Genomic DNA, 26,406 nt, shown 5'->3' on the forward strand with positions numbered 1-26,406 from the left:
TGGTCCCGTGAGACATGGCCACTGAGCCTGCGCGTCCGGAGCCTGCGCTCCACAACGGGAGAGGCCACAACAGTGAGAGGCCCACGTACTGCAAAAATAAATAAATAAATAAGTAAGTAAAATAAGAATCTGCCTGCCAATGCAGCGGCCACAGTTTCGAGCCCTGGTCTGGGAAAATCCCACATGCTGCGATGCAACTAAGCCTGTGTGCCACAGCTAATGAGCCTGCACTCTAGAGCCTGTGAGCCACAATCACTGAGCCCACATGCCACAACTACTGAAGCCCACGTGCCTAGAGCCCATGCTCCACAACAAGAGAAGCCACCACAATGAGAAGCCCACACACCACAACAAAGAGTAGCCCCCTGCTCTGCAATTAGAGAAAACCCGTGCGCAGCCACAAAGACCCAATGCAGCCAAAAATAAATAAATGAATAAATTTATTTTTTAAAAAATTTAATTCCAACATCTGGATCATCTTGGGGCTGGTTTCTAGGAACTGCTTTCTCCTCCTGGCTAGGAATCACATTTCCACGTTCCTCACACATCTAGTCATTTTTAGTTGCGTTCTGGACACTGATGGCATTTTGTAGAGCCTTTGGAGTCTGTTATCTTCTGAAGTGTGTTGGCCTTTGTTTCAGCAGGCCTTCCACTTTGAACTTTTGGGGGCATGGTTTTATTTTTGTGAGGGTGGATCTGTTGCAGTTTTGCCTTTAGTCCTACACAAACCCGTTAGTCTTGGAACCTAATTTTTTCTCCTAAGGTGTGGACTTGCTGTAGTTTCAGGGGAAGGCCCACAGTGTTTGCACAGCCCCTGTGACTTGGTGGGACTTGAGATCCAAACTCTCTGTCCCCCTGCAGTGGATGATCACTGAAATCTCTGCTCTCTCCTCCTTGAGGCTCGCTCCCACACAAGCAGTTCAGTCATCAACCAAGGATCTGATGGGAGTTTACATGCAGGTTTTCAGGGATTTTCTCCCTCATTTCCAGATGCTCTGGCTGACCCCAGCTGTTCTCTGGCACCTCAAGCCAACAGGACTACAGCTTCCTGTTCCTATTCTGGTCACTGGTGCCCTGCCCTAGGGAGGACCCTTAGGGGGAAAGCATATACACGCGAATCTCACTCAGTGCATTTCTTTTTTTTTTTTTTGTGGTACACGGGCCTCTCACCGTTGTGGCCTCTCCCGTTGTGGAGCACAGGCTCCGGATGCGCAGGCCGAGCAGCCATGGCTCACGGGCCCAGCCGCTCCGCGGCATGTGGGATCCTCCCGGACCAGGGCACGAACCCATGTCCCCTGCATCGGCAGGCGGACTCTCAACCACTGCGCCACCAGGGAAGCCCAGTGCATTTCTTTTTCCAGTGGCTGGATTCCCTCTAGTTTTTTATTTATTTATTTATTTATTTATTTTGCGGTACACGGGTCTCTCACTGTTGTGGCCTCTCCCGTTGTGGAGCAGAGGCTCCGGACGCGCAGGCTCAGTGGCCATGGCTCACGGGCCCAGCCACTCCGCAGCACGTGGGATCCTCCCGGAACGGGGCACGAACCCGTGTCCCCTGCATCGGCAGGTGGACTCTCAACCACTGCGCCACCAGGGAAGCCCCTCCCTCTAGTTTTTGATTGCTTTTGGTTGATCTTCAGTGCCTTCAGACAGTATCTTTTCTATTTTGTGTGGAGTTGATCACTTTTATTTGCAAAAAAGTTAGCTTTATACAAGCTGCTCAGACACCACCCAGACCAGCCCCTCTGCCCCCTGTACATCTGTCTCACAAGCACCAATCCAGCTATGCCTGCCTGTATTAAGACTCACAGCACCTAGTGGAACAGACCTGGCCTTGGAGCAGACCTGGCCTCCTGCTCCCCTGTGTGGCCCTGGCACATGAGAGCTGGAGGAGGAAAGCTGCAGGAAGTCAGGTCGGCTCTGAGCTGCAACCCTTTCCATGGACACACGGTATGTGGAGCTCAGACCTTGCAAAGCAGGCTCCTCGGACGGAAAACACAACGTAAAGGCTCCATGCCCAGGTTCATCAACAGCTGTGCCTCGAGCACCTACTACACACCAGGCACCATGCTGGGGACAGAGACACAAGGAAGGGAGGCTCCTTTAGGGCAAGAGAGAAACACCATTCCAGGAAGGCTTCCTGGAGGGAGAGCCTTGCACTGAATCATAACCAAGGAGGGGGGCTGGCCAGGCAGAAGGTGGAGGCACAGTCTGGCAAAGGCTTAAGGGCCAGGCGTGTGCCGTGGGGGAAGTGATCCCACTCTCTGCCTCCCCGCGGTAGGACCTGGTCCTCGCAGCCCTGTAGGGCAGGTGGGGAGGGCCTCCCGGTGCAGTTCCTCGCCCGGTGTGCCCAGGCATGCACCTCTGGGAGGAGGCAGGCGCCGGGCGGGCCTCTGACCTGCAGAGAACGGCTGATGTGAACAACACTCCACTTGTACAATGTCTCCCCTTTGAAAACCAGATACTCCCTGAGCTATGGAAACCCAACCGCTTGCTGAGCGTCAGGACGTTATTATTATAATCACCCGGCCCAGTTCCAGCCACCGGGGCAGGACAATGCGCCTTTGAGGCCGCAGAGGGCTCGCCTCCCATCCACCCTCTCCCACAGGCAGGGGCCTGGCCGCAACTTCATGCCCCACGGGGCACCTGGGGGTCTGGGCATCAGCCTTCTCACTTGTCAGGTGGGGGCCCAAAGAAGACACGTCCAGATGTTGCTTCCATTGCCTCCTGTTCTGTCCCACATCTTGACCCTGGTAGCTCAGGAGCCATTTACATCTGCTTTGGGGGAACTTATGCATATGAAAATTCTTCAAAGATACTAAGACCATCAGGGGCCATTAGCCATTCTTGCCATCATGGGCTGCATACCTTGATAACATAATTATGAAAAGGGGGCCCGTGGGGGGCCGTGCCCAGTGCCTGGAGCCCTGGCTGGGTCAGTGGCTGGTGGCCAGGCAGGGAGCTGGGCCCTGCAGGCTCCTGACCCCCAGCTGCCACGTAACAAGGCCACAGTGCCTGTTGCTCATGGTTCCACTTTATTCCCAAGCTTTTGGTGTTACTTGATCATCAATTTTATGCCATAAAGATCCCACATTTATTAGGAAAAAAAAAACCTAGCAAAACTAATTTCATGGGGGCTTCCCTGGTGGCGCAGTGGTTGAGAGTCCGCCTGCCGATGCAGGGGACTAGGGTTCGTGCCCCGATCCCGGAAGATCCCACATGCCGCGGAGCGGCTGGGCCCGCGAGCCATGGCCGCGGAGCCTGTGTGTCCGGAGCCTGTGTTCCGCAACGGGAGAGGCCACAGCAGTGAGAGGCCCGCGTACAGCAAAAAAAAAAAAAAAAAAAAAAAAAAAAAAAAAAAACTAACTTCATGGAACTGCAAGCTGGATCACTGTCCCATGAAACCCTAGAGGCCAGAGTCTCAAGGCTTGAGCCAGGCCTGCCTCTCCTGTTTGCTTCTGCTGTTGCCGCTGGGAAGCCCTGGGGCAAGGCTGGAGCAGGACCAGCCAGGCAGTAAGGGCTCGGTGGTTCCTGAGCTCACCTGCTTTTGTCAGGATTGGGTGTTCACCCTGCGGGTGCCCTGTCCCCAGTGGGGGTCAGCTCCAAACAACAGGCACGCAGAGGGTGGTGGTCCTCCTGCTGCCCACTTGGACGGTGCTGGTATGGCTGCTGGGACCCGGGCTTGGGTTTCGGGATTAGGGACACCCGAGCACCATAAGCCACGTTTGGCTGGGATTAGGCGGGCTCAGCTCTAAGATGCTCTGCTGGCCCTGGGAAGGCACAGGTGCTTGGCTGGGGCCCAGGACGTGCAGGGTTCCCAGAGCCCTCGGGGCAGGCCCAGAAACCCGAGAGATCTCCAGGAGCTGGGCCGCAGGGAGGGCCGGCCAACGGGGAGGAGTGAGCCTGGGGAGAGCAAATGGGGAGAGCGGGGGTCTGCATCAGGGCAGACTAGGCTGTGCTTCCCCCAACAGATGTCAGACCCAGGTCTGAAGGCCACAGCCCACCTGTCCTGAGGCCGAGCTCCTGCAGACCAAGAAGCAGCATCTGTAAAACAGTCTTCTCCTTCCCAGTGTTGCCCAAAAGATCCGGTGTATCAGCAGGAGCGGGTCTCCTCCCGGACCCTGGCTACTCAGGGCGGACAACCCAGCTACTGTCCCCAGGCACCATGGCACCAGCCCAAGGGGGTGCCATCTGTGGCCATCGGGATCAGGCATCGCTTCCACCAAAGACGTTTCCCGACAGGACTGGGTCAGCAGAGGGATGTGCTGTGGGACCTAGGCGCTACAGCAGAGACAGGGCAGGGGACACTCGTGGGGCTGTTTGGGATGTGGCCACCTCGGGCCCAGGCACCCTGCTGGGCTTGTTCGCCCCGGGGGGGCGGGGGGGGCATCTCCCAAACTGTTTCTGGCAGTGACTGGCCCACAGCGTCCCCCCACGTGCACCCGGGCTAGGACCCAAGGGTGGGCTGAGCAGGACCGGTGGGCGCTGACCTGAAAGGAGGTGGGCAGTGGAGCTCAGGGCAGGCTTGGTCAAGCTGGGCAGGAAGAGGCCATGGCTCAGGTGAGAGCAGCCAGGGGCCCTGGGCTCCCAGAGGGGCTCAGGGATGAGTGGGGGCAGCCTGGGGCTCTTGGTGGCCTGGCCCAGACCCGACCACCACGGAGGAGCCTCTCATGGCGGACTCGTAAGAACCAGATGCTTCCGTGAGTGATGTGAGTGCCGGGCACTGAGGCCTCACTGTGGGGGGTGCCCTGACTGGGGTGGGCCGGGCGCCCAGAGCCTGAACAGGGTCCGCAGGGCTCAGTCATGCGGCCTGGTGGCCCTGGGCCTCTGGACAAGTGCACTGCCCAGCCTACTCACGGCGTCCCTCTTGCAGGGCCCTGGGCCACCTGCACTGCATCAGCTCCTGGAAGCTCAACGTCAGGCAGTGAGCGGTGGGTGAGGGTCTTGGGCCCAGCACTGCGGCCTGCTTCAGGCCAGGACACCAGCCACGTCTCTGAGCTGCTGCCTGGCTTGTGGCCACAGGACAGATGCCCCGACCTATTGGCACCACCTGACAATGGTTGTTTCTCACAGGGCAACTCCGCCTGGAGGGTCCCTGGCTGGACCTGGCGGTCACCTACTCACCCAGGCCTGCCGCCGCGTGAAACTATGGCTGAGGCATGTGTGGGGTGGGTGTTCCCTGTTACCCACCCAGCAACACTGGGGGTCCCCACATGGCTGTGGGATGCTGGGGGGCACTCCCAGCCTCCGGAGGGTGTGCAGCCCTCAGCCCAGCCCTTGAGGACTGGTCACCCTCCCCTGTGTATCCGCATCCCCGGGGGCCCGGGACCTCGGGGACAGCACCTCAGGGGGCTGGGGGAGGACTGGGGTGGCGGCAGAGGGCTTTCCAACGGAGAGAGAGGCAGGGGAGGGGTGGGCTGGCCCCAGCGGCAGCTCCCCCACGTCACTGCAAAACCCGCAGCCACAGATGAGTGCAGGACATCGCGGGGTCATTATAGGTTACACAGAACAATCCGAGGAATTAAAGTCATATTTTCATTGCATCGTAAAAACATGCCAAGGTGCAGGAGGCGGCCCTGGGCCCAGGTGGAGAGCACCTGGCCTGTGGGGTTCTGGCTCCTCCCTACGCTCCCTGGGAGGAGGGATTGGAGCTGGGCTTTGCCCAGGGAGTGGTCTCAGGCCATGCAGTGAGCGACCCTGGAGCCAGGCAGGCCCGAGGGACACACAAGCAGGACAGAATGCCCTGTGCCCAGCTCCGGCCTGAGACCCAAGAGTACAGTGGGTGCCTCCCCAAGTGCAGGGGTGGGGGGACTGGGGGTCAGCGAGGGAAGCCTGGGTCTGCACACACCACCCCACTGGAGCCCCCAGGGCAGGGGGCACGAGGGACATGGCTGGGCCCTTTGTGGCTCCTGATGTTTGTGAACAGGCCCAGGCCCCTGCCTGGGACGGGGAGGGGGTGAGCCCCGCGTGGGGGAAGGGCCTCCACACTGGCGGCGCCCCAGGGCTGTCCAGCGCCCCAGGGCTGTCCCGAGCACCGTGGGGGCTTTGTTCTCCCTTCGGTGGCCACACAGGCTGCTTGAACTGGCCAGAGAGAGGATGTCGCAGGCACAGCTGGATGGAGGCTGCCCTGGGAAAGGGGCTGCAGGGGGACCAACATGGGGTGGCCGCCTGGCAGGTGCGTGGGGCTCCCAGCCCGACTGCATCACCCGGCATCACAATAAGCCGCGAGACCGCCTCAGGTCCCTCTTTGGCCCCATGCGGCCATCCCAGTGCCCAGGGCCCCCCCTCCCATCCCGGTCAGCTGACCCCGCAAAGCCCACCCCCTGCCTCCAAGGCCGGGAGGCCACGCCCAGCGCAGAGGGAACCTCCTCGCGGGGCCACCAGCCGGGCGTTAAACGGGACACGGCTGATCGCGCTGCATTTGTCAAGAGGCCTGGCCCCTCCCGGCACTTGGCGTCTCAATGGGGCGTCTGAGAGCCGCTGCACACGCTTCACGCGAGCGGCGTCTGAGTTCCCGCAGGCCCATTAAGGCGCAAAGACATTCCTTTGTTCGCTGACAAGCAGGGTCCCACCCAGGGCTCCCGGGCGGCAGACTAAGTGATGTTTTCTTAGGGAAGACACAAGATTAACCGCTGCTAAAGCCCCAGTACAATGCTGGGCCCTGCCCGTCGCTGTCAGCGCCATCTCTCTGAGGTGACTGACAGGTGCCGGGGCCTCCCTCCCCGTCAGCCTCCATGTGCGAGATTAGCCTGAGCTCAGCGACAAGCTGGATGGGGCCCCGGGAAAGTGGAACATTCGGGGGACAGGGCCTCAGCACCATCCCACTCCTGTCACCGGCCATGGTGCTGGCAGGTGGCTCTGGAACACAGCCTGCGTTCCCAGGAGGCTCTGCTCCAGGAGGAAAGGCGGGGTCCTCCGGGGCGGGGTGCTGGGGACCCCCTGCACGCTGACCCCGGCACAGCATGACTCGGAAGGGATTCCCCATGGTGACGGACAGCTGGCCACCCCGGGCGCGTCGGGGACATCATGGGCAGGGCACGCTTCTGGAAAACACCCTCTTTATTTGTACCCTGGAAATGCCAGTGGACTCGGACGTGGGCAGCCCGCGGGGGGGTTTCTGAGCAAGTCGTCATCATCTGGCATGGGCGGGGGTGCGAGATGCAGGCCTGGGCCATCCCTGCAGGGCGCTCGGCGGTTGGTCCAGATGCACTGGGCAGGGGCGCGGCTCGCCCGGGCTCGGCCTCCAGCATCCTGCCTGCCGAGGATGGGGGTCAGCATGGGGTGGCCCCGCGTCCCCACACCCGCCCGCACACAGGGACTCTCGGGGAACAGAGGAGAAACCAGCTGAGAGGTGGCCCTGCCCCGCCAGGTTGTGCATAACTGTTAGAAACACCCTGAAATGATAAAGCTCATCAGAGGCAGCCCTGTCCAGGAGCTGTGGAGGAGCCAGTGCCCTGGGTGCCCCAGGAGAGGCTCTGGGCCTGATCCACTGCCCACTGATCCTCTGCCGTGGCTTGGCCCCTCACGCCCACCTGTGGGCATCCCGTGGGCGCTCACTGCTCTTCCACAGTCCCCCAGGGCCCGCGGGACCCCAACCCAGGAGGGGCCGACAGCCAGGGGATGCCCCTCTCAGGCTGACAGGAGGAAAGGCCCCAACCACAGGCATCCCCTTGGCTGGGGTCAGGCAGGGACTTGCTTATTTCCTCCTAGATGAGGCTCAAGCCAAACATCACACCCCGGGGCTTCGGGCAGCCCACTCAGCCCGGCTTTGCAAAGTCTAACAGAACCAGACTGTGGGCGGCTCTGAGCACGAGGCTGCGTCTCCACCTTCTGGGCAAGAGAGAAAGGAGCTGGGCTGTTCTGAGCGGGGCAGGTGGTAGGGAGGCCCAATGAACATTCCACACCCCGAGTCCCCAACCCCCCCGCCCCCAGGACAGGCGCTACAGGGTGACCCCGGCCTCCAGACACTGCCTGCACATGAGGAGTAGCAGCAACCCGGCTGGGGTCTAGAATGCCCTGTTGGGGGTGGGGCCCTCTCGGCAGGTGCAGCTTCTCCTGTACCTGGAGAGCAATTCACAGTGGCACCCTACTCCCCTTAAATATAGGACCTACCCCACATGCATACCTGGCTCTGAGCCTCCGCTGAGCCTGGCTGTGGGGGCAGAAGTCATGCTGAGCACCCTGGGTCTAGGGATGGCCGCTTAGCCTCAGCAGCCGGTCACGGTGGGGTCCAGGCCCGAGCGCTTGGAAATGCGCAGCTTGGCCACCTCCTCGGCACAGGTTGGGTGGATGCCCACCGTCCGCATCACCTGCTGGTAGGAGGCCCCACACCTGCACACCGGGGACAAGGGATTCGGGGGACGAGTCAGTGCAGGGAGGCGTGTTCGAGTGCCCCCCCCGCCCCCATCCTCAGGTGGCAACACACGGGGGAGAGCTGGGAAGTCACGGTCTCATCACTGTCCCCCAGCTCTAGCCCCCATCCTCTCTTCTCCAGCTGGCATCCAGGAACACCTGCCAACACCTATGCTGGTCTCGCCCCACCTCCCTTGGAGCAAACACCCCGAGCCTGCAGCAGCCAGGCAGCCCCACCTCGGGCCCACCTCCCACCTGCCGGGCCTGGTCTCCTGCTGCCCCCAGCCCACCAGACACAGGCCCACTCACCCTCCTCTCTGAGTCTAGCCCCCTCCCTCTGCTTCACCCCAGCCCTCCTGCCTCTGACAGCCCCTCACCAGCTGCCTGGCCTCTTTACACCCAAAAACCCACCCCCACCAGAGCTTCCACAGCACGGGCCCCGGGGCCCCGCCATGCACAGCCTGCAGCTGGGACCGGCCCCACAGGACACATGCCCCCGGGGAGGCCCTCCCAGCACACTTGATGCCGAGGCCTTGCTCCTGACTGCCTGGGCACTCAGCTCCCAACCCTCATTCTGAGCAGAGAAGACCCACCGTGCCCCTCAGGGCTGTCTGGGGACACAAACCTGTTCCCCCCGATGGCCCGGCCAGAGATGGACATGGCCACCTCTCAGGTGACCGACTGGACCCGTCCCGTTGGGCAGACCATCTCTGAAAACATGACCACGAGTGACCCTGATGCGGCAGACTTCCGACAGCGGTGCCGCTGACTTTCGGGGGACCCCAGCCTGAGTGTCACGTAACGGCCGACATTCCTGTGGACTTACTTGATCCCCAGAGCAAATCCTTGAGTAACTTCGCCAGCATTGGGGCCAAGGAAGTGCAGGCCCAGCACCAGCTGTGGGGGCTCCCGCAGACACACCATCTGAAAGGCACACGGTCAGCAGGGGCGTGCGCGGCTGTGGGGGCTCTCTCTCATCCTGGCCAGGCCCACGGGGATGCTCACCTTTATGTAACACTGGGACGCGTCCCGTTCAGGCACCACGAACTCCAGTGGTTTATAATATGCGTGATAAACCTGGGTGACAAGACACGGATTCCTGGGTCAGCGGCTGCAGCAAAATAAGCTCCAGGGGCATTTTATAGCTCGACAGGCTGTGGGCACAGTGAGGGGGGGGGGGGCGGAACTGCCTGCTCAGCCCGCAGGTTGTGGTCTGGGGCAAGGACAAGGCTCGGCTGGCCTCGGAGGCACCCCTCTCCTCCCAGCACGGCACCCTGCAGACAGACCCTCTCCCACCAGGCCCAAGACCCCCAAGAACTACAGCAGCAGAACGGTTGCCAGACTGGCCACCCTGACTTGCCCCAGAGCCCGAGGCTCAGTGCAGGCACAGGCACCGCCCAGGAGCACAGCCCAGGTGGACGCTGCAGAGAATGGACGGGGCGACCGCGGGCAGTGGAAGGGGGGCCCGGCCGCCCATCTGGCCTCCCTCGGGCACCTCGGTGCTTGCCGGGCCCTCACTCGAGCCAGGAGGCGGGGCGGGCGCGGCCCCCACCGGAGCTGCTGGACAAAGGCTTTCAGCGCCTGAGAAGGGCCGATAGCGCATTCGGGGCTGCGGCCGAGTAAAAAATGAGCAGAGCCCTCACATGTGCTGCACAGCCATTATTAATTAATGCAGCTTCAGAGAATATTGTTCTAACGAAGACAGAATTGAAAAGAAAACAAACAAAGGGCATTTGACCATTCAACATTGTGAAACATAAAACAACATCACGGAATGCCATGGACACATGTCCCAGGGCACTTGTGATGAATCGAACAAAAATAGCAAATAAAGTGCCGTTGATGGAGGGGACCGGGGCGCAGGGATGCAGGGCAGGCACTGGAGCCCAGGGCGCTCATTCCCAAAGGGCCCCTGGCCGCTCTGGTGGCCACGTGGGTCCGGTTTCTCCCATCCCGCCTGCAAGCTGCCACAGCACCCACAGCCCACCAGGCTACCTGGGGCACACACTGTGGCCAAAGCAGACCCCAGAGGAACCCCCGTCTGGTGACAAAGCCCTCCCTCCGGGGTGGATGCCTGGGTCTGGGCTGTCAGAGGCCCATGAGGACCAGACTCATGGAGGAGGCACAGGGCCAGGTGGGGGCAGAAGGGCAGGGGTGGAGGCGAGCAGAGGTCGGAGGGCAGGAGGAGCCTTTCAGGTCAAGGCAGATATGCACCCCGCTGAGGTGGGCCGCAGCCCAAAGGCCCCCTCATCCCCGGGGCTGCCTGCCAGCACCGCCAGCCCATCACAGCCATCGTTCCGGGCCCCACGCCCCGCCCTGCCAAGCTGCAGGCCCCGGGAAGCAGGACGCCAACACTCCCGCTTGCCGCGGGCCTCTGTGGGGGACGGCCATGATGGGGTGGAGGGCCACACAGGCCTGTGTCCTGGCAGCCCCCTCCCCGGGGCCCTGACTCACCTCCACACGCTCCTCTCCATGGCGAGCCACGGCCTCCTCCTCTGACAGCCCCACACAGCCATACTCCAGCGGTGTGAAGACCGTCGTGGGGACCTAGAGGGTGGGCCAGGATCAGGCACCAGAGTGAGGACCCCACTGGGGTACACCGAGAGCAGTAGTTGCAGGCTAGTCCCTGGACGGGCGACCCTCTCTCTTGTTCCCAGGCTGCACCTCACACACAGGCACACACGCACACGCACACACGCACATGCTCGCACGCACAGACACACGTGGACCCCCAGAACGAGCTGCAGCTCCCGCAGGCTGGAAGTGGTGTCTGAAGAGAGGGGCACTCACGTTGTCATAGTCCATCAGGTCTGAGGACCGACTGCAGAGCCGCTGGGCTAAGAGCCTCCCGGCCATGATAGCCGTGGGCGTCAGCTCTGGCCGCCCCTGGAAGGTGGGAGCACGGGGTTACTTCAGCTTGACCCTCAGTGGGGGTACCGCCTTCCCAGTGGGGCGTCTCCCCCAGACGCATTTTGCCTCTGCTTGTTCCCGCATGCTCCCCTCTGTCCTGCTCGGGGGAGACACCTGTGGTCACGGCCCCTTCCCTGGAAAAGGGGGTGAGCCGCTAACGAACCCGGCCACACTGGCCATACCGCCCGTACCCACTTGTGACTTCTCTCAGGACCCCTCCTTCACGTCAGTGCCTTTGCAGAGCTGCCCCCACAACAAAGCTCAAAAGGGACCCAGCCACCATTTACCCATTCGCACTAACGGATTCGGGCTAAGACGGGCCCTGGGAGCAGCAGTGGGCTCCGACACACAGCTTGTCTGGAACGTCAAGCCCATTACCGAGCCCAGATCGGACACCGTTCCATGGAGGCCTCTGCCCCAGGGTGTGTCCTGCCGGGGAGCAGGGGGTGGCACAGCCCCTGTGTCCCCACACGCATCGGCCTGGGGCTGGCTGCCAATCACCCCTGCAGCAGCAGGAAATGCAGATGTTGTTTGACATTCCAGAAATGAATGGAGATCGGCAGCGATAAAGCCGCGTAGGCAGCCCCTGCATTCCACCGGCCTGACTAACGGGGACACAGCCCACACGGCACACGGCACACGAGGCCTCCCTGAACCACGGCCTCCCCTCGCCAGACCCCTGGGGGTTAACGCTTCTTGCTGCTCAGAGTCACCTTTCTGAGGGAGCAGGCTGAGTGTTTTAAGACACAGCACTGCCCAGCTAAGCGGTCAGGTCCCCAGGGCAGCGAGCAAGCGTGAAGCCTTGTCCACACCAATGGGTCGACTAGGTGGCCAGATGACCCAGCGGGGGGGAGCGGCTGGAGCTCTGACGCACCCAGCGGGCTGTCCCCGTGGTCGCAACACAGGGGTTTCCCATGCAGCATCTCATGAGCCTGGGTTCATGGGGGGCTCGAGGCTCAAGCGGCAGCCAACTGGCTCCCATCTGAGCACTGGCCACAGCGGGGGCGGCCCCTCCGGTACAATGGGGACACCAGGGCCAGGCTGTAGTGCAGGACAGACTGTCTCCAGATGAGCAGGCTGGCCCTTCGGGAACAAAGGGAGGCCCAGCCGTGCATGGCCTCCCCACCCTGCCCGTCTCCACTTGTGTGCCAGGCTCTCTGGAAGCCCCCCACCTATCACAAGCTGCAGCAGAGGCTGGGGAGGCTGAGGGAGGGGCGGTCCCACAGCATCGATGACGACTGCCACCTTTCTGACCCCCACACTGAGCGTCTCCTGACACCTGAAATAGCTCATTTGCTTGTCAACTCTGACTGTGACAGAACATCACCTCCACGAGGGCTGGGACTTCTGTCTATTCCTGCAGTGACCCCAGAACCCAGAAAAGTGTCTGGTGCTCAATGTGTGAAGAATGAACATAAACTAACAACACGGTGGGTTTCACAGCACCCCCAAACTCATGTCCCCCCAGAACCTCAGACTGTGCCCTCCTGGGAAGTTGGGGTCTTTGCAGGGGTAATTAAAGTGAGGATTGACATGAGGTCAGCCTGAATTCAGGCGGCCCTAAATCCAGGGACAGGCAGGCCCCGGAGGAGATGCTTGTGAAGATACCCGGGGCCTCAGAAGCTGGACCTGGCGAGGAGGGTCCTCCCCAGAGGAGGGAGCGCAGCCCTGATGCCTTGACCTCGGATTTTGGGCCTCCAGAGCAGGCGGGAACAAATTCTGCTGTTCTGACCACCCAGTTCGTGGCACTTTGTGGCGGCACTGTGGAGAGGCCTGCTAGGTTTGGGGGCCCAGCCTATGATTGGGACCCTGCCCTGGCTGCCCTCCTCGGGACGTGATGCACGCGTGCAGGACAGGCCGACTGATCCTGAGGCGCCGGGGCTCATAGCTGAGCAGCCCCCGGTGTTGCTGGGCCCGTAAGGGGGGCCACTGACCAATGCCTCCCAAGCTGGGCTCATGGGGGTGATGACCGCCCAAGATCAGAGGTAAACCGAGGCCAGGAGGTCAAGGCCGCTCCATGGTGTGCAAACAGACACCATCCCTCAGAGCTGACCCATGAGGAGCTTCACGGCAGGATCTGTGGACGGTGTCCCCTTGTCCGCCCGCCCGTCCACAGAGAGGAGGAGCGTGGAGGCGGGGGTGATGCCAAGTCCTCCTGGGGCTCAGCGCAGAGCCCGTGAGAGCCACAAGGCGGGGGTACAGGGTTGGGGGACGGGGTGGGGGGGAGGCAGCGGCGCAGGCCTTACCTCCGCCACGTCTCCGATGGCATAGATGTGGGGGACTGAGGTGGCTTCCTGGGCGTCAACCAGGATCTTCTGAGTGTTGGGGTTGGTACGCACACCAGCCTTCTCCAAATTCAGACCTCTAGTTTCTGGAACTCGGCCTGAAGGACACAAAGAGCAAGACTGGGAGGTTTTCGTTAGTGGTTCTGACCGAGATTCCTTGTTTTATTTAAAACTCTTCTCAGAATGTCCACTTAGAATTGGTAAGATATCAAAGCACCAACAGCGCCAAGGGCCTCAAACACGTGCTCACACATGTATGTACGTACACACACACACGTGTGTATACATGTGCACAAACACCTGCATAGAGACTCAATGAAAGGACGGAGCAGGAATGGGGAGGAAATGGGGTGGATGGAGAGTCAGCAACAAGACTCTCCTAAACACATCCTATGATACAATTTTGTTTCTTTAAATCATCTACACAGTTTATACATACACATATTCAAAAAGTAAAATTAAACGTGGAAAAAATCCCTATAACCCGTAAACAACCTAAAACAAAGGGGCCTATTGTAACAGAACACGTGGAAAGACAACTCGGGAGACCCTGCGAACCCACATTGGAACTGTACCTCCGAGGGTCACGTCCCCACAAGTGAAGATACTAACAGGTCCTACGTGCCACTCAAAGAGGACGGTTCAAGCTCGGTAACGTCAACTTTGAATTGGAAATTCATGATTTTTTAAGAATACAAGGCTCCTGGCTCTGACCACAGAAATGGTGTAGAAGCAGCAGCAACGAAAGGGCGATGTGCCCCCAGCCCCAGACTGTGATCCCTAAGCCCCTCCCCGCTGAAGGGGCCGGACTCCAAGGTGCCAGGTACCCCAGGCCACATGGTGGAGTGATGGACAGGAAGGATCAGCACGGCCACAGGCTCAGCCCGACAGGACCTTGCAGCCTCTGAAGGCATCAGCCCAAGGGGAAGTCGGAAACAGGACCCAGGCCTCACAGACACTGGGGCCCCATCCCCTGTGTGCATTTCCCAGCAGGGGTGTCTCAGGGTCCTCACGTGGCCCCCCAGGTTGGCCTCTGCCCCCACCAAGACACCACTCCTGCAGCTTGTGCGAGGCAGGACGGCGCTCCACGTGGGTTTACCTCTGCCACCAGGCTGTGGCCTCGTGTCCCCACATCTGGCAGCGGCCGTTCCCCCGGCACCCATGGCGTGCGAGCTGACCCAAAGGAGGCAGACAGTGTGCACGACCTCGCCCCCCCACTCCCGGGGCAGCCCCAGCTCCGAGACCTCCAGGGCCTGCACTGCACACCCACCCATCCTTGCAGGCAGTCAGCGCACGAACCCTGCTCTTGGGGGAGAGGCCAGGAGGGGCAGTGCCAGGCACTGCTGGTTCCGTGTGCTCACAGCCTGGGCCCCGTCACAGCTGAGCTGCCTTACCACCCTTTCTCTCTCGGTTCAGACGATGTGGCCTCGTCGAGCCAGGGCAGCAAGGGCCGCTCTTCCTGCCCGACCCCAGGGGGGCAGCGGGTGGCCCCCGTCACTGTGGCTGGGGGATCCCGACGGCAGGACGCATGGCTTCAAAGGCACAGTTCCCACAGCCTCCACGGCTCAGGGTGGCGGCTGGTGGAGCCCGGGAAGGGGAGCCTTAAGTCTCCAGCTGCTCTCCTGGCGGGAAGTCAAAACACAGGCTCAGCTAAGCCTGCTTCTTGAGCCGATGGCTCCAGCCTCTGCATTCAGCTCGGCCCCAGGAATTGGGGGCTGAGGGCTGGCGCCCTTCGCCGTCAGATTGGACACGGGCAGTACCAGGCCAGGAGGGCCCCACCTTCTGACGGCACCAGTACTGGCCCTATGGTCGTGATGGAGACCCATGAGTACAGAGTGGGACCTGCCGCCTGCCCAGCATCCTGCCAAGGTGCCTGGGGACCCAGTGGGCACCTGGGAGGGGACTGGACTGTGCTCCCAGAGAGGAAGGAGCTGGCCCCACAGGCAGGACTGGAGGGCATGGGCTTAGTGGGCGACAGTCCTTTATGCAGGGGCTCATAGCTCAGTTCTCAGGTTCCTCCCCAGGCCCCCGGGCCCTGCGCCTCCCGGTGACACTCTGGGCTGGGGCTGGAGAGTCCAAGGGCAAAGCCGGCAGCACTTGGACCAGCTGCTCTGATGCTGGCCACGCTGTCCCAGGCTCTCCCCCTGCACCCCTGCCTGGCTGGTCACAGGAGGTCAGGAGTGCTTCCTCCTGTGCCTGTGGTAACCATGGTAACTACACACCTTGCAGATGCCAGCAAACCGTATCCCAGATCCTGAAGGAAATAAAGATAAATTTGAAAGTAGTAACAGGAGACGGTAACATATGCTGGAGTTAGGTGGCCTCTGCAGTCCATTTTGAAGCCAGGATTTTTTAGGATGTTCTGCATACATGAACTTGGAAAGTATGTGGGATGTGTGAGCCAGGCCACTGGTAAAAAGAATAAATGGATGGTTGATGGGGGGTGGGGGGCAGTACAGTGAAGAACAGGCCGCATGCAGCAGGCACTCCACTGATGCTTCCAGAATGAACAGTGAAGGAAGGGAGGGACTGGAGCAGGCAAAGCCCCAGGGGCAGCCGCAGGCACCTCAGGGCTTGGAAGCTGGGCCTTGCGGGTGAGGCCTGGGGTGGGCAAGTCCTAGACAGGGGTCACACAGGGAGGGACAGGCCCACGCCCTCTGCCACGCTGCCCCCTCGTGCTCAGAGCAGGGGGTCATGCCCTCCCTTTCAGCTCAGGCCCAGAGCCCCAGAGGAAGATGGAGAACGGGTGTGGGGTCCAGGGGGGTACCGAGTGGCTGGTCGCTTGGGCGCCAGCTCAGGCCCAGGCTGGACTTACATGGCAACGGTCACATCGTCCTCCGACTGCCTCCCTCGCACCTTGTGTGCAGGTAGTGCTCCTCCCACGATTGGTGGAGGCCCGTCCCGGTCACCCTGCCTGTCACGGTCACACACTGCCCTGTCTGGCACGCAGGCTGCCTGCTCCTCGCCCTGCACGGGGTTGGTGGGCCCCCAGGCATCCTCAGGGGGGCTTCGGGGCGCAGGCAGGGCTGCCCCCTCCTCAGTGGCAGTGGGATCTGCTCATTTGCAGGGCGGTGGAGGGGGGACTGTGAGGATTGAATTTGCACTTCTTTGACTACTAGTAAAATTCGGTGTTTTTTTGGCCACATGTTAGATTAGCTGTATCTCCTCTTGAGAATGTCCGATTCTGTCCTTTTCATTCATTTATACGCATCCTCGTGATTCTCTTGCCTTGTAAGAGTTTCTTCCTTAAAACCCGCGTGACTTGCTGCCGTGCTTACTACAAATGACGAGAGCACTAGAACCCCACGTACGAGCAGACACCCAGCTTCCTCCTTGGAGGCGATGTCCAAACACCCTGCCCTTGGAGCTGCCCCTCGCCTGCTGGCCGGAGTCCCTCGGGGGCACTGTGTGAGCCCAGGTGCCTCGAAGCTGGGATGGCCCTCCCTCCCAGCGCCGACTGCCCAGGACACCCAGGGCAGCGTTGCGCCCGAGAGCACTCGGTGCAGCCGGGCCAGTCCAGCCTCCTCTGGTCACACTGGGAGAACTACCTGCTCTGCAGCACACGGGGACGCAACCAGACACACGTCCTCTCCCATGCCCCTTGCCTCCCGTTACAGGAAGACGGGCGTTCCCTCCAATTTCACGCCTCCTTGGAGCACACTTCCCGACGAGCAGGGGGATCGTGTAACGAGGGAAGATTTAAGTGCCGGCAGGAGTGTGAAAGGTGAGCACGGGCTGTGGTCAGACAGACCGCAGCGAGGGTGCACAGGCAGCCGGGGCAAAGTGCTGGGAGGCAGGGACCCACCCTGGGCGACCCTCCCAGGGGGCAAAGCCAGGCCACTGTGGGGTCCCCACCTAAGAGAACACAGACACACAGGGGTCTCCCGCAGCCACAGCAAGACGCGGTCCCAGGGAATAGGTCTGGTAGCCTTGGCCCGAGGCTGGCCCAACCAGGCTGCATCTGCGCTCAGACTGCCAGCTCTTCCCCAACCTCCAAGAGGTGGCTCTGGATGGAGAAGGGGTCCCGGCTGCAGGCATCCTGGGCACCTCGGGCCCCCATCACTGTGTCCTCGGGCCCGAGGGCTTCAGTGTGGTCGTTGGGTGCAGTTGGGAAGCTGGCCTCCAGTCCTGAGCCAGGTCTCACGAGCTCCCTTTCCCCACGTTTGAGGCTCAAACGTGACACAGGTAAACGGCAATGGCTTTTTGCTAAGACAAAGCCTGAAGAAGAGGAGATGGCTTCAGGGGCTGACTCCCCCTGCCTTGTCTCGAGGCAGGCACTCTGGACCCCGTAACAGCGGCCACCTGGGTGGGCTCTTCCAACTTGGGCAGGACTCCTGTGGCCCAGGGATGGACGTGCCAGAGCCTTCATCCTTCCCTGGAGGCTGGAGATGCTGAGGGGCCCGGGACCATTTCAGCTCCTGTTTTTTCCGAGGCCATGGTGCTCCAGCCATTCTTTAAAACAAGAGGAAGCTACACAGAAGCTGAGGGTTCCTGCTCGGAGGTGTCCACTCAGGGCCAGCCAGTCCTGCTCCTGTGCCCACCCCCACCCCCCCACAGCCAGGCTCCAGGCCACAAGTGGTTAACTGTGCTGGTGAACACGAGCCTGCGGCAGGCGGGCTGACTGTCTTCACTCAGCACCGTAATCGGCACATCTGCAGACAGGAAATCCTCCTTCTGCGAGTTCCCAGCCTGTTATCTAAGACACCTGGTGTGGGTGGGTGATTCACAGACAAACAATGAGCCGGCCCCCTGCACAGCAATTAACTGCTTTAGCTGCTAATGTGTTTAATCCACCACGTGGAGATCAAGGCTGCACTGAGGAAGAGGCTGGCAGACTGCAGGGCCCACGTCCCATCCCCGCATCTGTGAGCCTCGTCGGCTGTGGCCAAGGCTGTCCACGTGGACCGTCCACAGAGCACGAGGCGCATCTTTCCCTTTTCATTTTTAACACGTCAAGTCCAGCCGGTGTGGATGCAGCACTGGCATCTGGGCAGACCTACAGTCTGCCAGCTCTTTGCCTCCTCAGCCGTGCTGCCCAGGTCGTTGTATTTTGACCTCCAGGATCACCCTTTGTTGCAAGTAGAAATAACACTTGGCTCAAGGCTTACCTGGTAAACGGGCAGAGAACATTCCGGGTTGTTAAACTGGGAAATGGTTCCTGAATGTTTACAAAACCCGGCGGGAGCAGTGGCCCCGCCAGCACTTGCCCGTGCAGACCCAGGAGGCGTGCCAGGAACCCGCCACCACAGCGCCGCCTCGGAAAGCAAGGTCAGAGGCCAAGGACTGTGAAAAGCTTCCACCCCCAGCATCAATCATGCCCGGCAGACTGTCTGGGGGATGCTCTTTTTGAAAATACAGAAAACAAAACCAGTTGGGGAGGGCTCCCAGGGCCTTGCCTGCCGCCCACCAGGGTCGTCTGGACGCTGGGAGGACCCTGAGGCTTTCCGAGGGCCCGGCCCCTCGCCCTCTGGCTGCCGCCAGCAGCGTGGGCTCAGCTGATGGCATCTGGGTGCAGGCCTGCGCCTTAGTACAAAGGCGTTTGGGACCAAGCGGGAGGATGGGGGTACGAGTGGGAGGGGGAACCAGCCACCTCGCCAGTTAGAACGGATTTTAAATTAATAACAATCAGTTTATATTTCTGGGTCTGAGTAGCGTTCATCAAAATAAACCTACGTAAAATTTACTTTTACAATTTGGTCAAGAACATTTCCTCTGGTAATTTAGTGGATTTTGGTCAAGAGGCAGTAAGTTCACTCCGGGGCATTTCAGATCTTTGCCTTGTTCCTCAGAAGTGAATCGCTGACTCCTCCGGAGTTTATTTCATTTTCTGATTTCCCGCTACTCTGAGCATCTCAGCTTCTCAGAAGTGCACTGCTGCCTGGGCCCACCTCCGGGGACGCGGGGGCCTGGGCAGCCGGGGTGGACAAACGCTGGGGGACAGGCCCTCTGAGGGCTCAGCACACTCGCCAAGTGCTGTGGAGCCAGATAACAAGTCTGATGACCACACGGACTCAGAGCCCAGGCCCAGATTGGGGACGAGTGACCGGGCTCAGCACGAAGAGACCCACGGGCTGGAAACACGGGAGAATGAAGACACTGACCATCCCTACGTTTAAAATGCAAGTTGACAGATCAGGAAAAAGGGTCCCAAGCCCACGGGCCGCAGGCACCAAGGCAGGTGGGTGTCCCGGCAGGTGAGCCCACACGCCCTCAGGAGCAGGACCTGCAGCCCCTCTGTGGGGAGCCCCTCAAGGCGCCTGCTCTCTCTGCTCCACCCTCAAAGCCCGTTCCTCTCCAGGCTGACCGTCCCAGCCCTGGCAGGGGCCCCCCACATCCACTCTCCCCTTCTCTGTGGGGGCAGTCGGGTGCAGGGAGGGCCCAGCCTGGGAGGGAGTGTGCCCGACAAGGTCACCAACAAGCCGTTTCTGCATGGTCACGCTTGCTCGGCCTTCACCCCCACAAACAGGTGGACCCATGCCTCTCAGGGAATGGGAGGCAGGGTGGCGGCCAGCCCACGCCTGCTGGGAAAGGCCCGGGGCCTCTGCCCTATCACTAGACGCTGCCTTTGCAAATCTGCAAAGTGTGATTTCTGGCAAGGCCGGGAGGACACCCACTCCCAACACGAGATGACCCACAGAGCTGAAGGCGGCCAGGGGGACGCGTCAGAAGCAACGAGAAGCTGGCTAGAAGCTACACATCTCCGTTACATTCGCATCTCCATTATGTTCACGTATTAACAGCAGCTGGCTTCTGCGTGCCACTGTCCACAGCAGCATTTTCCAAGACACCCAGAAGACAGAAGCAACCCAAATGTCCACCGGCAAATGCCCGGATGAGCCTAGTGTGCCATATGCAGCACTGCCCACCTTCACAGGTTACGACACGGACAACCTCCAGGACACGATGCCAGTGAAGTAAGTCAGACAGAAAAAGGGAAACACTGTAGGGTCCCACTCACTTGAGGGACCTGGTCATCAGAGTCACAGAGACAGAAAGTAGGAGGGTGGGGGCCAGGGGCTGGGAGGGGGTTGGGGGGTTATCTGATGGGGACAGAGTTTCCATTTGGGATGATGAAAAGTTCTGGAGATGGAGGGTGGTGTGTGAATGTACTTAATGTCACTGAACTGAGCACTTAAAAATGGTTAAGACAGTAAATTGTACGTTATATGTTAAAACAGTTTAAAAAAGGTAAAAACTCCATTATCGTTTGTATGTTATAGACAACTATCTTGAAGCTATGGTGGAAAACAAGTCTAATTTACTAAAAAAACACATCTACACCAAGGTTTAAAGTTAGTAGGAAATGTACGCGAGGCCTCGATAAACCGCCTGTAGAACTAACTAGTCTCCCCAACGAATACCCAGCTGCCTGCGACCCACCATCCACAGCTCTTCCTTGGTTTTCATTTCCAGAACGAGGAGCGCTGGGGAAGAAAGACCAGGAGAGCACAGTGTGCTCGGACGGAGGAGGAGCGAGGCTGGTCAGGGCCGCCCCATGGCCTTTATCCAGCCCCCACCCCAGAGCCAGCAGGGTGACAAGCACCAGGAGTGGCAAGAAGGGGGCCAAGATGCCCAATGGAGGGGAAGGCGGCACGCCTTGTCCCCCGAGTGTGCGTAGGAGCACCTGGTCCCCGAGTGCGCGCAGGAGAACGGGGTCCTGAGCATCCTTACCTACGGCCCAGAGGACGGTGTCAAAGGTGCCTGTGTCCTTCTTGTCGGAGGCGAGGTCCACCCAGGTGACCTGGAGCCGCCCGTCTGAGAGCCTCTCCACCCTCAAGGGGGTGCAGCCCCTCAGGATTCGGGTGCCATGAACCGCCATGTGCTCTGTGACCAAGGAAGCCATTTGCTGCAAAGCACAAGAGGACATGCCTTGAGGACCAGGCAGCAGTGGGAGTATCACTGCTGAGGCCTGTGGAGAGGACCTGGGCCTACAGCCTGAAAAGGCCCGGGGCCCCAGGGGAGCCTGTCCAAAGGAAGAGGTCAGGGCCCCACGCCTTCTTCCAGGACGCCTCACACAGGCCGCCCCGCTCCAAGTGCCCTGCTTTCCATGGAGCTGAGGGCCAAGCCGGGAGAGCCTCTGGCACCCCGACTCCCTCCAAATCTGAGGACCCAAGGCCCTCCGTTAGGGTGCATGTGACCTCTGGACTCTCTTTAGATGTTAGTTAACTGAGTCTTCACTGAAATGGCAGAGACGCACCCCTTCTGCCGGGCTCTGCCTGCCTGCCCCGCCCTGGCTGGGGTCAGCAGTGGGGTAGCTGGGAGTGGAGATGGGCACCTCCGCTTCCCACCAAGAACTGCTAGGGGAGGTGGCACGGCATGAGGAGGTGCTGCAGGGGGTTCCTCCCTCCCAGCTCAGATAGCTGTGTCCCCAGGGCCACGGTGGGGGCTCAAACAAGCCATCAGGAGAAAATACAAGTCACTGTTTAACTCCCCTGACTCAGGGGCCACCCCAGCATGAGGAGCTTTGTCTGTCCCCCAGGAACAGGTGGGCAGGCCACAAGGCCTCACCTGGAGCCTGCTCTCCCCCCGCTCCCCCGACTCCAGCCTGGTGACCCCACCATCTCTGTGTGCCAACCACACGCAGATTCTCCCTCTCCTGCTACCATGACCACCCGCCAACCTGGCTCTCCAGCTCAGCCTCATCGGCCCCCTTCTCCACGTCCCTGCGGGCCTCTGCCTCTCGGGCCCCATCTCCACCTGCGTCCAGCATGAGGCTCGAGGCCTTCCCTGGACGTGTGTCCCCGTGGCAGGTGCTCGGGCGTCTGCACTGAGCAGATGACAGGACAAAGGGGTGCACTGCCCCAGAGCTGTGCAATGGACAGTGCCCATCTCTGCAGGGCACCAGGAGCCTGGTGTCTTGACAATGACAACCCAGACCTGGATTTTAAAGTGACATCTCCTCGGAGGGTTTTTGGTTTAAGAAAAACTCCACGCGCTCATAACGTGGGCACGTCCACCATCAGGGAGAGAGTCTGCGCCCCAGGGCCGGTGCTGCCCTGCACGGTGGACAGGGAGGTGGCGAGGCTGCAGTGGCCTGGCTCAGCATCACGTCTTTCCAGTCCATGGTGGCCGGGCCACCATCTCCCGTGACGGTCACCCAGGGCCTCACCAGCTGCCGCCTGCTCCCTGTCCATGCTGCCCTTGGATAGTGGAGCTCCTCGGACCTCAGGGGGCTCAGCGAGGAAGCCAGGACAGCACTTCTGCCCACACACGCCAGCCACTTACTATTGGGTGACCTGACCTCACGGCCCGTGAGCTGGCCAGCATGCCCACGGTGTCCCTCTGGTCCCTGCCACGCTCCCCACATGCTGACCCTTGCTGCAATACGCTGGCAGGTGTTTATTTTGCCAACAATCTCCTCATTCGACTCAAGGGCCAGTTTCTAAAGACTGAGACCTCGCTCCCAGCCCACACCTGCACCTGCCTGGGCGGGCCACAGGTGGAGGGGACACCGGCCCGGCATTACCTGGTCGAAGGCCCGGAGAGGGACACTGCGTATCATGACAGTGGCATCCAGGCCGAGCCCAGTGAGGAAGCCAGCACACTCCAGGGCCACGTCTGCCAGAGCAGGCTAAGGAACGCTAACAGGAGCTAGGCAGCAAGACCCCCGGTGCCCCTGTCAGCAGCCCCCGTCTCCACCAGTCCCCAGCAGCCCAGAAGAGTCTCCAACACTGGCCGCAGAGACACTCTCCCCACCACCCCCATCTCTCAAACACACGTCCAGGGCAAGGTGGAGGCTCCCTTCAGCACCCACAGGCCAGGCGGGTTCTGCCTCCACGGGGCCTCTGTCCAGACTCCCTGGAGGTTAACCAAGGGGCCTGTGTGGTGAAGGACAGGAGATGTGCCCAGACCTCAGTGTCTCCGTCTTCCTGCAGACGTGCCCTCCACCCTCCCTGGTGTTACTGCTCCCTCTTAAGGAACCGGCCTGAGTGGGGCTGCTCTCCAGGGAGGACCGTCTGCCTCATGGCTGTGTCCAGCTGCCCAGCCAGCGAGTGGCTCAGGAAGAGCCTCCAGGAAGCCCCAGCCTCAAAGGTCAACCTCAAATTGTCCCTCGAGCACAGGTCATCCGCCCTGAGTGAGCCTGTAAGTGCCTGTAAGTGCCTGGTTCCAGGTGGCAGAGGGCAAGCCCCATGGGAGAGAGTGCGGTGAGGTGGGGAGGAGGGCCTGGGGCCCAAGCTTCCACTCTCAGGATGGTGAACACAGCTGTCTATCTGTCTGTCACCTGCACGCAGCAAAGGATACAGCTGGCCCCAACCACCAACCTGTAAGAGAGATGGATAGAGAGAGAGAAATTGAGTCTCACATGTGGCCGCCATGATGCACGCAGCCGTCCCTGGTGGGGCTCTGAGGGGGACGGGGCCCTGCAGCATTCATGCAGGGCGCCTGTCAGCTGACATGTCACTATTGCGGAGTCCCTGCGGCTAACTGTTCAAACAGGCTGTCCCAATGTACAAAACCCACTTCCCAGAGCTCCAGCTGTGAATGACAAACAGAGCTGCTGGTTTGGGAAATTGCCTGGTGGCGAAGGAATGAGTGGCCAGGGACAAAACAGCACGTCCCGGGGATGGGACTGAAGGCGGGACAAACATGGACGAAACCCAGTCAGAAGAAGCAGGAGGATTTTCCTTCTCTCCTAAGGAAAGTTCTGCCTTGGGTTCCTCTGGACCTCCTGCAGCCAGGCTGGAAAGAGACGGGGAGGCACCAGATGTGGGGCGGCTCCTAGAAGCCCTGTCTGTGGGCAGAACACTCTGGGACCACAGGGCCCAGGCAGATGGCCCACCCCATGCCCACCCAGCCCCACTGCACACAGGCCTGTGGCTGGGAGAGTCAGCTCCCCGAGCAAGGGCAGCCAGGGAGAGGGACACAGGACGCTGGGACCCAGCAGGTCCTCTCCTGTTATTCAGCTGCACACACCCTGCATGCATACACGTGCATACACACACACACACACACACACACACTTGCACACGTGTACCCATGAACAGAACTGAACACAGAGTGGAGACTCCCAGCCCGGGCGGCGTGTGGGTGGGCTTGTCAGATCACCCCTCAGCCTTTGAACGAGAGGAGGTGATGCAAGGATGGATAAGCAAATGTCAGCTCTGATCCCAGCAGGTACTAATGATATAATTCCATTTCAAACAGCAGCACATCTCTGGGAATACTGCTGCCAGTGCCCTGCGGGAAGCAACTGGCACACGGCTTCCTCTCAGGAGTTGGGACAGGACTGCTGGCATCCTGTGCAGGGTGAGTGGGGAGAGCTCGGCGTGTGAGGCACACACACATAGGCACAATGCACATGTCTGCGTGTGGGTACACTCAACGTTACACAATCTGCCCTCCCTCAGTCTCGACGTGTATGGGGAAGGGGGCAAGCCTTTCTTTAAAATATGAAACTACGAGTTACTTAAAATGCAAACAGGCTTGAGCTGCTTTGAACATCCTGCCCCAACGCAAGGACCAATGGAGAGCATCCGTGTGGACCTCACAGTGCCCTGTGCTCCCACTCAGGGTGGCCATGGCCTGGGCAACTGTGACATCCAGTTGCCGGGGAGCCCACTGCCCGCCTGCTGGGCTGTCCTGCTCGTCCGAGCCTTCCTGTCTCCGTAGAGCAGACCCTCTTGCGGGGGGCGGTGGCTGCGGCCTGAAGTCCGCAGCCCAGCTCCAGGCAACGCAGCAACATGGTCTCCTGATTTTGGCAAAAGCGTTTTGTTCCTGCAGCCCCCGGGCACCTCCCCAAGCCCTGCAGGGAGTAGGGTAGGGAGGCTGGGTGGGCCCCCCACTCCCACCTCCAGGTCATGGTACCCCCAGCCCCAGGCTACTGGCTCCAAGCCGCCAACAGAGGGCACATCTGGGGGATAGGCACTAGCCAGGCCGGGCCTCAGTGGGCGTCCTTGACCAAGCATGGGCGGCTGAAACCTCAGAGCGGGCAGGCGTCCACTGGCCCTGATGGTCACCTTGGGCCTCATCTTGTCTCCAAGAGGAAAGACGGTCAACAGTGTTGGTTTTCACTCCACCCTGCCCCCAGTTCACCAAATAAGTATTATTCTTCGAAAAATGCAGGATTCAAGGTCTTAACTAGAGAACTCCCTTCAAATGGGCTGGAGTGAGAAAACAGCAAAAATGGAGCTGGCGCCTGCGGGTGGGGTGCAGGCAGCCCTGAAGGGACGCTGCGTTTTTATTGGCAGGTTTGAAGCTGAAGATGGGCTTTGCCGGCCACCTAGGAGACCCCAGTCTGGGTGGGGCTGAGGCTGGTGCCAAGGCACAGTGCCCAGGGCAGGCCCTGCCAGCAAAGGGAGGACCTGGGGTGGCAGGGCCTCTGAGGACTGGACACACGGCCTCACACTGCAGCAGGACACCCCACGGGGGCTCCACCTGCACCCAGAGCCCCGCTCAGCTGTGTGTGTGTTCGGGGAGCCCCCCTGTGTGCCCTTCGGTGCTGCAAACACTGTACTCCAAGGCGTAACTGCCGTGGGATTAGCCTGATCACAGGGCTGGCTCTCTCCTTAAAGTCTGAAGGGGGAGGAAGCAGAAACAAAGCCTTCCTTCAGACCTTGGAGCCCCAGCTTAAAGAGCTCTCCCCCTGCCTCTTGAGTCTGAAGGCCCCGATCCGCTCCCCGGGGGTGCACCCACACAGCATGGGGGCCCTGCAGCTGTCCCGCCAGTGCAGGAAATGCTGGGGCCACGGAGCTCGGGGCCCCCAGGAGCAGCTGGACACAGGATGTCCAGAAAGCACCAAGACTCTCAGGGGCAAAGGCAGGTGGGGCAACCACGGAGGCTGAGGGCCGGCTCTCCAGGCCTGAGCTGCTGGCCATCCAGCCTCACGCAGATGCCTCTGAGCCGCCAGCCGCGGCCTGCA

At 60.6% G+C, this 26,406-nt stretch overlaps 1 protein-coding gene across 6 annotated transcripts in view; it reads right to left on the reverse strand.

The window, feature by feature from the left end:
* Window positions 1–7,041: 7,041 nt before the first annotated feature.
* TXNRD2 (thioredoxin reductase 2) overlaps window positions 7,042–26,406 on the reverse strand; it is a 34,585-nt gene continuing 15,220 nt past the window's right edge. Inside the window, exons 9-18 of one of the 6 annotated variants that reach the window (XM_060118413.1) lie at window positions 23,790–23,809; window positions 23,014–23,105; window positions 21,219–21,393; window positions 13,509–13,645; window positions 11,143–11,238; window positions 10,807–10,899; window positions 9,358–9,429; window positions 9,179–9,276; window positions 8,126–8,331; window positions 7,042–7,251 (exon numbers count right to left, since the gene is read on the reverse strand). In XM_060118413.1, coding sequence (XP_059974396.1) covers window positions 8,208–8,331; window positions 9,179–9,276; window positions 9,358–9,429; window positions 10,807–10,899; window positions 11,143–11,238; window positions 13,509–13,645; window positions 21,219–21,393; window positions 23,014–23,105; window positions 23,790–23,809 — 907 coding nt within the window. In that variant the 3' untranslated portion in view covers window positions 7,042–7,251; window positions 8,126–8,207. Of the gene's footprint in view, window positions 7,256–8,125; window positions 8,332–9,178; window positions 9,277–9,357; window positions 9,430–10,806; window positions 10,900–11,142; window positions 11,239–13,508; window positions 13,646–18,374; window positions 18,656–19,237; window positions 19,654–20,688; window positions 20,972–21,218; window positions 21,394–23,013; window positions 23,106–23,789; window positions 23,810–26,406 lie in introns of those variants that run through there. The other 5 variants (XM_060118412.1, XM_060118417.1, XM_060118414.1 and 2 more) reach the window with 5 other exon arrangements.

The sequence above is a fragment of the Mesoplodon densirostris genome, chromosome 15 (assembly GCF_025265405.1).
Source record: "Mesoplodon densirostris isolate mMesDen1 chromosome 15, mMesDen1 primary haplotype, whole genome shotgun sequence".
Lineage (NCBI taxonomy): Eukaryota > Metazoa > Chordata > Mammalia > Artiodactyla > Ziphiidae > Mesoplodon > Mesoplodon densirostris.